At 38.6% G+C, this 12,494-nt stretch overlaps 1 protein-coding gene across 1 annotated transcript in view; it reads left to right on the forward strand.

Moving 5' to 3' along the window:
• Positions 1–12,494, forward strand: part of COBL (cordon-bleu WH2 repeat protein) — a gene marked incomplete at its 5' end in the record, with an annotated part of 115,293 nt that overhangs the window by 11,396 nt on the left and 91,403 nt on the right. Inside the window, one exon of the mRNA XM_034068000.1 lies at positions 1,281–1,375. Coding sequence (XP_033923891.1) covers positions 1,281–1,375 — 95 coding nt within the window. The remainder of the gene's footprint in view (positions 1–1,280; positions 1,376–12,494) is intronic.

The following is a 12,494-nucleotide window of genomic DNA, read 5'->3' on the forward strand; positions in this document are numbered from 1 at the left end:
ATCCACATTTAGTTGCAGCCCAGCTCTGAGCAGAAAAACATCAGTTTCTGGTAAATGAGCATAGGCAGTGCTTAGGATTCAAGGAAGGTATTAATTTATTGCTGTATGGTTTTTTGCAGTGGAGTTGCAGCCTTTCTTAAGGATAGTTTCTCCTTATTTTCCTCTGGGTTCATCATCATCTTTACCCTTCTGCTGTGCTTTGAACTACTGTATGTTCTTAACACCTTATAGTACCTGACATTGTTGATATGCCAAAGTGATTTGTGTGAAAATCATGTGCTTTGTGTGAAATGCAAATCAGTTAAGAGGACTTCTGGGATGAGGATTTTTTTTTTGTGAAATAAATCTTTATTTTGTGTCAGCAAACAAGTCATTTGGCATTAGCTTCTTAATTGTTACTAAACAGAGCAAATATTTACAAGAGAAAGCAATTTTTCTCTGTACTTTAAACTTTCTGTGTGCTAGTGGGATACTCTGATACTCTGGGAACCAGGGAGAAATCTTTATAGTATTAGTGTCCACTAAAAAAAGTGGGAGAGCTTTACAGTCTGTACATTGAATATCAAACCAGTGGTTGTTCCCTGTGATGCTTGATTTTACCATTTTGCTTGGCTCATGTGGGGGAAATTGAAGGGGAGACTAAACAGTCTGAGAATTCATACAGTTCCTCAGCTAGTTCAAGGAGGACATGCATATTTGAGCTCTTACCACCTGAAATGCATATAAACTCACCTCTTTTCCATCCAGAACTGAAAGCACCAAGGTGAGAAAAGGGGTACAACCAGCTGGCTTAAGTTGTAATGAGAGCCCTGTTTCCAAATAAAAGGTCTTTTTCCTCTTCACAGAACTTTATCCAGATCCATGTGGAGAGTCTTTCCATTAACTTCACTGTGCTAAGTGAGCCCTGTGAATTAAGGATACTTAACCATCAGTTCACCATTATCTCTTTTTGAAGGTCTTTGAGTACTCCGAGAGTGTTAAGTGAGACATCTAACCAACAGCTCTGAAGACTTAGCAACTTGTTTTGTCTTCTAATGATTACTAAATTGTGATTGAAAGCTTATCATGGTTTATTAAATATTCAGTTATCTTCCATTAGATTTCAGAACAGTGAAAGTTTGATTAAAAAGAAAGTGCAGGATCTGCCAGTTACTGGATAATTCAGTTCATAACATCTCCAGTTCATAAAAACACAGCATTAACCCAGGATGTTTTAAAATACTGATTTTCTGAATCTTTATTTCAGAAATGTAAAAAATATTCCATTATAATTGTTTCAGAACCAAGTCGAAAGACTTCAGTAAGCAGTGATGCAATAGAGAAAGAAAAGACAAGACTTCTGGGATTGTTTAATGCTGATAGAAGAAGCAGCAAGGTAAGTATTAAATTGTGGACTACCTCACTAAAGTGAATTGTTTTCCTTTCAGATATATTATGTCTGTGGGTGATGGTGTTTATGGGTGGGTTTTGTCTTCCCTCCCTCCAAGGAGTAATCTGTTAGCAGGTGCATAAATGATATTTAATTAGTGTAACCTGATGGAGAAGATCTTAGCTGCTTATTGAAGCAGCCAGTCACATTTACCATTTACCTTTTTTTTAATGCTGTGGGTTCAGTAGATGTTAACAAAGGGCAGAGTTTCAAGCAACTTAGGTCCACTTCATAGTGCTCTGATTACAAAATGTATTTACGAAAGAACTGATATAATATAGAACATTTATGATATCAAGTAGAAGTGTCTTATTAACTCTATGGTCTGTGGATAATAGTAAGTTTTATGGCATTTATATCTTTAGAAGTTCTTTGTAGTCATGCTGTTGCCATCTCCAAATCTATAAAACCAAATAACCAGGTGTAGAAAAAATAACTTGCAGTACTAAACTGAAGGATCAGTATCTGATGTGGCACATTAGGCATTTTTAACTCTGTTTTTAATCCTGAGTTGGATAATTAAAAAAGGAAATTTGCTATAAGACAGCTCTCTGTTGTTGAGGTGCCTTTAGGAAAAATTTGTCAGGCATCACAGAAATTGCATACAGAAAAACTTTTTAACTGAAGAAAAACACCAATGGACTTTTGCCTTCATACTTTTTGCAACCTTCACTAAAAAATTTGGTGTCAGCTGATTTTGGTTCTAAAGTATTCTATACTCCAGGATATAAAAGTAAAAAGGGAATTTTTTTGTCTAGTTTAAAAAAGCTATCCAAGGCTTTTGAAGTGAAAATATAAAATGTGTGTCTGATCAACTGGTACTAAGAAACACATGCTTGTTAATGGGCTAGCATTTCATCTACCCTTCCAGTCTTCCCAGTCATGTCTTTAAAAATGTGAAAACTTTCCAAAATCTTTATTAGTAGTCTGCCCTTTTGGTTATGATCAAATTTGGAGTGCTTTTGCAGGGGAATAGCTTTATGGACACTGGGAATTACTGTGTTGAAAAATCTGATCTGACATGAATGCTCAGCTGTTCTTAACACCTTATAAAGGACACATGCAAACTGTGTTCTATGAGATAGGAAGTCAGTCCCTTTCAGAGTGTTTATCCTGTGTAAGAAAATTACTTCCCCTGTAAAAGGAAACAAAAGCATAACTGAAGCAGTAATGCTGTATCTGCCTGGAACAATTGGGTAAGCAAGGGAGCTCACCTTGAGCCTCTAGAGCATGCTATAGGACTGTAGTTCCTGTGGAAGAACTGAATATAGAATCATAGAATCATAGAATAGTTAGGGTTGGAAAGGACCTTAAGATCATCTGGTTCCAACCCCCCTGCCATTGGCAGGGACACCTCACACTAAACCATGTCACCCAAGGCTTCATCCAACCTGGCCCTGAACACTGCCAGGGATGGAGCATTCACTACCTCCCTGGACAACCCATTCCAGTACCTCACCAACCTAACAGTAAAGAATTTCTTTTCTTTATATCCGATCTAAACTTCTGCCGTTTAAGTTTCAACCCATTACCCCTTGTCCTATCACTACAGTCCCTAATGAAGAGTCCCTCACCAGCATCCCTGTAGGCCCCCTTCAGATACTGGAAGGCTGCTATGAGGTCTCCATGCAGCCTTCTCTTCTCCAGGCTGAACAGCCCCAACTTTCTCAGCCTGTCTTCATATGGGAGGTGCTCCAGTCCCCTGATCATCCTCGTGGCCCTCCTCTGGACTTGTTCCAACAGTTCCATGTCCTTTTTATGTTGAGGACACCAGAACTGAACACGATACTCCAAGTGAGGTCTCACGAGAGCAGAGTAGAGGGGCAGGATCACCTCCTTTGACCTGCTGGTCACGCTTCTTTTGATGCAGCCCAGAATACGATTGGCTTTCTGGGCTGTAAGCGCAAACTGAAGCTGGCTCATGTTCATTTTCTCATTGACCAACACCCCCAAGTCCTTCTCCGCAGGGCTGCACTGAATTTCCTTTTTGCCCAACCTGTAGCTGTGCCTGGGATTGCTCCGACCCAGGTGTAGGACCTTGCACTTGTCATGGTTAAACTTCATAAACTACAGCATGAAGTTTGTTCTCTGATTCCATATTCCTAAACTTCAGTATGAACTGTGTGCTCTTGGAGTTTTAACTCCTGATGCAGCTCAGGTTTAACTTGTAAAAATATTTACGTTTGCAACCTTAAAGTTGCTGTGAAGCATCCCAGTTCTGTGGTTACTGGAGTGTGTTTCTCACACCTGAGTTCAGGGTGATTGTCAAAAGACTGTAAACTCCTTTTTTTATTATTCTCTTCTTTATGCTTGTTAATCAAAGGCAAAGGAGGTGATAAGCTGAGGATTTTTAAAATACTAATTTTATTAGAAGCCAGGGATATTGAGGATTAATTAACAAGTAGTATTTGACCTTGGGAAAAGTAGGAACTCTGCAAACAAGTACATGAGCTTCTAAATCTGAGGTAAAGGTGTATGTTTTTCTTTTCTAGTTCTGACAAGTTAATTGACTTTTCTTGGTCATTCCTTTTTTGGACTCTTACTTTCAGATGGCAAATACTCTGTAGGAAAAGAAACTTACTCAGTCACTTGGTTTAATCCAGCAAGGATGTCATTGTTGCCTTTTCAGTACAAACCTCTAGGAGTTTGAACTCAAATAGGTAGAAGGGCTACAGAAAACTGGAGAACAGTGCAGCACACAGGAGCTAGCAGATGTTAACTGGCCATAATACATCTGGCCTGGTGTATTGCAGAAGATTTCCAGCGAAAACAGCAGTGAAACTGCTGAACTTAGCAGAATGAGGGCAAATTAAGTAAGTTCTTAAAAGAAAGGATCTGGTAGAATTATGAAGGGATTATATGATGGGATGCCCAGTGATTTCAGGGCACTGAAAAAGAAGGCTCAGAGCTTCTAAACTATTTTTTTTACTCCTCCACAAGACAAGTTGGCTCTTGTTTTATTTTCTTTGTTTGCATTAGCAGTGATGCTTTCTCTCTGTGTGCATGTATGTGGTCATGCATAGTCTGTATTTTAGAACTATTTGATAGCAAGTCTTGCACGGTAGTACCACTGCAGGGCTGCAGGCATTTACAAGGGGAAGGCAGTTTTGTTTTGCAAGGGAAGAAAAACATTAGCCCATGCTGCTAAGTGTCCTGGATCAGGTGTCACTGCACACTACAGGCCTATGCTCAGATTTCCATGCCCACACAAATGCTTTCTTTTTCGGCTAGCTCACTGAAAGCAATAATCATGGTACGACAATACACTAGATCTAACTTCTTGAAAGAAACTCTACTATATTAAAAACATTGACATAGAATGAAAGCAGAGTCCTATTCTCATGGTTGATACAAATTTCTTGAAAGTGTTTCTTTGGTTAACTTTATACTGGCAGGCTTAATGCCAGATCAGGTATCATCTTGTTCTCTGCATTCTAATTTAATGCTGGATCAGTTGCTCTCTGTGTTTCTGCAGCTGGCATAAAAACCATAAAGGTGGCATGAACTCTCCATCTTTTTGATGTGAAATGTAGTCATGTGCCTGAGGCTATACCCAGATCAAATTGGTACTGCTAAGCAATCCAGTAGAGCAGAGGTCCTGTGCAGACAGTCATGGGTTGTAGGCTTAATTAGGTAGGGTATATGGTAGTGCACAGAAACAGTCCCATCACTGACAAGGGTGGTATAGCAGAGGCCTAGGTCTGGTCCCTGGTGATATACAAGTTGCTAACTACCTGTTTTCCTCCTTGCCCAAGAATTGTTCTGTTTCTTTGTATTCTTGTTCTTAAATCTTTCTGCTGATGGATTTCTTAGGGCCTTTCCTACGTTAAAGAAATATTTCAGACTACTTCCAAGTTTCTCAGCAATTAGTTACAGTGCTACTCAGAGTGTTTGTCTTGGTTCTCTGATAAGGTTTGATACTTAGCTCAGGCATGGGTTTGCTCGTTTCTTTCCTTTGCTGCTGCTGTGTAGGATACTTGTTTGTGTTGCAGACAGAAGAACACTTGGGGATGAACAGAGATTGTGGTGAGGAGGATGCTTTTAGTTCTGCATCTACAAGTGAAGGAAGCTTGGATGTAAGTACTAACACAGCTTGTAGATGCTATTGCATTCCTATTAGATCCTGCAATTTAAATAAAACCCACTGCTATTCCTCATGCTTGGCTAAGTAGAAGTAGCTTACTTCTTAGCTGGCTTAGTTACGTGAGCACACTGTTCATATATTTTGATGAAGTTAAAATGCAGTGCACTGTCTTCAAATAGTACTTGTGAGCTTCACATTTATAAAGTTTCTTTCAACACTAAATTCTAAGCAGTTGTGAGCAAAAAGTGTTTTAAACAAGGATGTAGGTGTTGTGACTGTACGACAGTGACTGTACTGCATGCTGCAAAAGTCTGTTTGCCTTATCACTGACATTTAAAGGGAGGTTTTCTTTTATAAAAACACACCTCATACTTATCTCTTTCCATGCCTTCTGCAGCATAGCAGCATTCCATTTGTTTCATAAGTAGCTTGGAGGTGAAGAGTACTTTTTTTTTTAAAATACTGGAAATAACAGAAATCATTTTCCTGAAGTATTTCAGTAGGTTTTAGGATACTAAAATCCTGTGAACCACATTTAGGAAGTTTTTTTAAGTGCTTGACAGACTACTAAGTTGTGAGAATTTAGATATCTAATTAAGAAGTGTGGCTCGTAAACACCTTTTTAAAGTTGTTCTGGTGGATTGGTAATCATAATAAATGGTGTGTCTTTTTGTTGCCTTTTTTAATTGCTTGGCTTTTTGTGATCATACTTTCAAAACCTGGAGAAGACTCTGTTGATGACATGGTAGAAGCCTGAAATATAAGGTTCAGGTCTGAATCCTCCTTTCACAAACAGGTATTTTTAAAAGGAGTGCTGATCTGCAAAAGATACAGCCCACTAGCTACAGAGGAAGGTGACAGAAAATTCTGGAAAAAATGGAAGAGTGAGAGAAAAAATCCCAGATAAAAAGGATAAAGAAGTCAAAAGGGAGAAATTATTGTCTGTGAGGTTTAAAAAAAACTAACTTTGCAAATCTGTGAAGACTTCATAATGAAAGAGTACTGAAAAGGAAAGCTGCTTATGACACTAAAAATTCGGGTAACACTATAAAGATGAATGTTTAGGGAGGCAGCTTTGTTAACAGAGCCCTAGTAGAAGATGATGTGGGGAATTGAAATATTCTAAGTAAAAGTATAGAAAATTAATTAGAAGCTCTGCCAAAATAAAATAATCTTGTGGTTTATATTCTTGCTATTAAATGTTAATCTCAATATGTTGATACCCAAGTACTAGAAGAGGAAGAGGGGGGATTCCAAGTGAGGATAAGAAGATAATGCAGATACCCTGAACTAGCTTTTACACTAGCGTTCAATGCTTTCCTCAGAAAAGAGGCATCTCTATTCATTTTTGGAGATAATCTTACTGGGAAAATCATAAATGAAGATCTGGGGTTTTTTCCTTTGACATTGATGAAAAGTTTTCATTACTGTCTTGGACATGTAACTGTCTCGGACATGTAACTGTCTCCTAAAGGCAGAGGTGATAGGGAGCAAAGGGATCTGTTTTCTCATTATTCAGTTACATGAACATTCCAGGGATTTAATTCTTTTTTCCCTTTGCTCTTAAGAGCAAATAATCATCAAGAACAATGTAACCCTTGTTCAGTGTTTACATCTTTCACTTCTGGTTTGATACTTTTATTTGTATGAGCACCGATCCTGCTAAGACATAAGTGCATACTTAAATAAATCTGTTGACATAGTTCCATTTTAACTTGTTACTATTCTGTTAAAGCTTGCAGAAGATATATTAATGTCTAACAGATCCAGTCAGCAGCATAGAAGGTCCTTCCTTTGAACAGGCTAGATGGGCTTCAAGAAAAAACTCAACAATTGTGACTTCTTAGATGTAAAACTCTAAAATGCCGTAAACTTGGCATAGATAGTTGGCATAGATAACTTATGTTAAGCTAGGTTAAATTCGAGTGAAAATGCCAATGAAAGTGCTTTACAATTTTTTAAATTCAGCTTAGTAGTTCCATATGGGCTAAACTTTGAAACCCTTGGTCATTCTAAGTAATTCTTTATTCCACTTGCTCAAAAGATATCCTCACTTACTTCAATGGAACTGAGTATCCTGTTTAAAATAAGTGGTATCTTTCATAGCCATATATGTGAAATACGCATTTAGAGCTCATTATGTAGAATCACAGAATCATAGAATAGTTAGGGTTAGAAAGGACCCTAAGATCACCCAGTTCCAACCCCCCCTGCCATGGGCAGGGACACTCCACACTAAACCATGCCACCTAAAGCTTTGTCCAACCTGACCTTGAACACTGCCAGGGATGGAGCATTCAGAACCTCCCTGGACAACCCATTCCAGTACCTCACCACCCTCACAGTAAAGAATTTCTTCCTTATATCCAATCTAAATATAATATAAATAATAGTAATACAAAAGTTTCGTTGAGCTGGCATAGGACTTTGGCAAAATGTCATGCAGTAGAGTCCTCCTCTTTAGTAAATTCATCAGATTTGCTTTCTGTTTACTGTTTTTTGTCATCTGAAAGTATTTTGCATTCGTTGTGCAGGTGTCAAAGCCAAAGTTTCAGACCTGTTTCTGAAAAGTAAGTGGTTTGCCATTGCCTTCAATATAGTGCCTAATTGTATCAGGGGCTGTTCAGCCTGGAGAAGAGAAAGCTGTGTGGAGACCTCATAGCAGCCTTCCAGTATTTGAAGGGGGCTTACAGGGATGCTGGGGAGGGTCTTTTCATTAGGAACTGTAGTGACAGGATAAAGGGTAACGGGTTCAAACTTAAATGGCAGAGGTTTAGATTGGATATAAGGAAGAAATTCTTTACTGTTAGGGTGGTGAGGTACTGGAATGGGTTGCCCAGGGAGGTAGTGAATGCTCCATCCCTGGCAGTGTTCAGGGCCAGGTTGGATGAAGCCTTGGGTGACATGGTTTAGTGTGAGGTGTCCCTGCCAATGGCAGGGGGGTTGTAACTAGATGATCTTAAGGTCCTTTCCAACCCTAACTATTCTATGATTCTGTGATTCTATGAAATAGGCAACTCATGAAGTAATACTGAGATAAGGGCTTTTAAATCCTTTTCTCATTGTTATATGGTGGTGATGAGCACTGAATTGTAGAAAAAAGTAATTTTTCCATTTGGGTATTGACTGTTGTTTTTTGAAAACCGGGGGATATGAAGGAATAGAATAAAGGCATAAGAGATCCTTAGTATTTATTCAAGCACAAATTATATGCAGTTTTTAACCATCAAACCATTCTCAGTGCCATATTTACCTAATTATTGTTAGAATTATTAATGCTTCTAAAAATACTTTGGATTGTTGATGAGGAATCAGATTTTCAAAATCAAGATGGGGAAGACAACGCTTAAGCTTGAGGTGAAAGGACATTTGTTCACAGTATCAGAAAAAATAAAGGTGAAAAAAGAAGAATTTGTTAACACCTTAGAGAGTGTAAAAATGCAAGAAAAGAATTCTCCATGACAGTCCTCAAGAGTGCAGGAGTTCATTATACCATACACAAGGATCTGAAATCTAATGGAGTACTCTAAATGAAGCAGAAATCTTTTCCCTTAATCTGTTCCAGTTTTTTGCTAAGCAGATGAGCTTTATATTTGATGCTCTTGAAATACACTGGTGTATAAGTACAACATACAAATAAAGGAGTTGGAAGTTGCAGCACAGTTAACCGTGTTCTGCTTTTTGTGTGCCAGACAGAACTGCAATTTAAAACAGCTGGGGGGGGGGAAGGAATTTAAGTCATCTTTGCCGCTTGGTGTCACTGTCCTCAAAGAAACAGTTGATGAAGATGAAATCGGGTATTTGGAGCGCAGTACTAAAATTAGATGTTTTTATTTTGGGGGCCTTCGTGTTTTCATAAATCAAGACCAAAAAAAACACATCCCAAGTCCTGAACGACGTGTAGCTCAGAAGTGGACTTTGTTTATATAATAAATCAGCTTGGGAAAAAATATTTAGAAGTACAGCCAGGGACACTTATCAGAGGATTTGGAACTTCAGCGCCAAGTCTTATCGCACAAGGTTTCCTTAGTTCGCACAGGGCTTCAGCACAGCAATGTTAGAGGATTTTCATCAGGATCATTTTTAAAACATCTAGTCTTCAGTGAGTGTTTGAACATAGGTGGTACTGGTAACAGAATCAATGAACCAAAAATGAGGCAATAGTTCCCTGCTTAATGAATCTGTCATGGCTATTATTATACATGTTCATGAAAAAAACTGTCAGGGAAAAAACAATGGCATTTTAAATACCAGTTTCAGATAAGTTTAGGATATGTGTATGGGTTTGGGGCTTTGTTTTGGTTTGGTTGTGTTTTTTCTGTTTTTTTTTGTTTGTTTTTTTTTTGTTTTTTTTTTGTTTTTTTATTTTCATGGCACCTGTGTAATTGCAAAATCATGTTCCAGAAAAAAATAGTGTTACTAATGTTTGAAAAAAGTCATCAGGACTTCTAGTGCATATTAGTAACCTTGGCAATCACTTCTTGAATGGTGGGAACAGCTATTTTCCCTATAAAGGCTTTTTAAAAATAGTTTATTTACCTTTTCAGGGCCTCATTTGTCTTAATGTACCCTTATATCCTTGTTGATGGCAGGACATACCATTCATGATAAAGATTCTCAGTTCAGAAGTGGCTGGAAAGCAGAATGAAGTAGAGTTTCACAAAAGCTATTAGAAATGTGATTTCCCTTTACCCATGTCAGGTCCCAGGTGATCAGTTAGTACCATCTACTGTCCAGGATTTCACCTCGCATGCCCAGGTATTGTTTAGGGCAGTAGGAATGAGAATACTACCCATGTCATCTAAATGGAAGTTAACAGCCCTCTACTTTTAATATTACCTTGTGTCTGACAATCCCATTCACTTCAGATTCCTGTTTTCATGTTCCTGCTTCTTGGTCTCCTGGCAGTGCTTAGGATGATCTTGTTTATATGTGTTTATTTGTACTAGCAGGGTCAAATCCTGGGCGAGTTCTGTTGTGTTTTACCCAGAGTTATCTATGTACACTGTCAAAGGCGTAGGTTGTGATCTGGCCTTGGAACAATTTTGCTTACTGTGGTTTTGCTTGCAAAACATAAAATTCAACAAACTGAGTATGGAGAGTTGTCTAAATACTAAGGCAGACTGGTCTGTTCCCCCCAGTCTTTTGTTACAGGGTGCCTGTAAGCCCTTAGTTAGATGCCGGAGGATTCCACTAGGGAAGATACAGTATAGTTGCATAGTTAAATATTTTCATTTGTGCAACGGTTTACATAGTTAGTAGAAAAATGTATTTAGTGAATACCAAATATCTCAGGATAAGGTTCACAGTCACGATAGAGTTATTGTGAGATCCTGTGATATTCTGAGTAAAAAAAAAAAAAAAGAAATTACTGTTAACTTTTCTTGGTAAGAAAAAAGGTTTGCCAGAGCCAACTGGCTTGGGACTGGCATTCAGAGAATTCAGGTAGCAGAGATGACAGTAGTCAACTTTTCCTCCTTGTCTACAGAGGGCAGGACAAGTAGATTGCCTTATATACAGCAGTGAAAATTTAACTCAGGTTTTAGAGAGGGGAGAATAATCTGACTGCATGGAAGTTTCACAAGGGAGCAGGTTATTAAAGAGACTTACCATTACGTAATTTGTAAAAACTCCAAAAATATCTAGAGGATGAGCTAGACATACTTGATTCTGCCTTGGAGCAGAGAGGTAGACTGGGTGGATGGTGGAGGTGCTTTTCCACCAGATTATAGCTGCTGAAGAGATGTAGCTGTACCCACCTCCTTTTGTGGTGTACACTTACAGGATACTAACAGCCTTTGATCGTGTGAATCACAGATACTTTCACATAATATATCTTCAGATTCTTATTGTATATGTGACATATATGTATGTGATATGTGTTACATGTGACAGCAGAAGGCAAGACCTTGAAACAGTGGTTTCAGTGCCACCAGACTTCAGTTTCTTAATCCAGAGAGTGATGTTACTATCTATACCTCTTCAAAGAAAAGGTCTGCGGAGTTAGTGTTTAGAAAATGTAAAAAAAAAAAAAATCATCCCAGAACCAGCTGAACTACTTTGGCTAAAAAAAAAAAAAAGGGAAAAAAGCCTGAGGCAGACACCTGGAATGGAAAGCCTCAGCATCTATGGTTAAAGCCTGGTAAAGTTACAAGCTATTAAAAACAATATCTGGTGAGGAGACATGTCGGCTGACCCCTGTTGTCTGTTCTGCTTAGCTTGTACTACCACAAGATTGCCAGCTTCATGCATTCAAAAATCACTTGTCAGCTCTTGCCCTCACCACACAAAAGTGGCTTAAGATCACGAGATTGGAAAACAAATCATTTAGGGTGGACTTCCCTTCCCTGTGTTGGCTTCTGAGTGCTGTTTGTAGAGGTCCCATTTCTAGACATTTTTTTGCAACCATGAAGGTTTTATTAAAATCAAAAGTTTATCACACAGTTATTGGTTACCAGAACCTTCATCTTTATATAAAACTGCGTGGTTAAGAGACAAATCACTACAACACATTCCATTCAATTTGTTGCTTTTAAAAAGACAACTTGGAAACTTCAGTTCCTGCAGTGTTTTTTGCAGGACATTTTGAAGGAAACACGTTCATGAAATGTTCTGAGATGAACAGAGAGAAATGGATCAAGATGAATTGAAAGGGTTTGGGTCATACCTACAGAAAGAACTGGGCACAAGTGTGCTTGGCAGTGGCTGCTTTAAATATCCAGCAGTGTGGGCTTCTGTTGGACACTGGACCTAAGCATGCCAAAGTCAGATTTTCCAGGTTTTAAAGCCACTGAAATCTGCACAGCAGGAGCTGCATGTTAAACTCTTCACATCCTCTGTGTCTGCTACCTGCCTCTGCTGAAGACTGAAACCTTGAGTCGGCTGCTAGATTTAGGCATTTAAAGCTTTTACTCTAAAAGCTTACCACCTACCACTGTTAGCCAAAATGTGAGAGTGCCAAAATGTGAGCGCGCCAAAATG

The sequence above is a fragment of the Melopsittacus undulatus genome, chromosome 1, assembly GCF_012275295.1.
Source record: "Melopsittacus undulatus isolate bMelUnd1 chromosome 1, bMelUnd1.mat.Z, whole genome shotgun sequence".
NCBI lineage: Eukaryota > Metazoa > Chordata > Aves > Psittaciformes > Psittaculidae > Melopsittacus > Melopsittacus undulatus.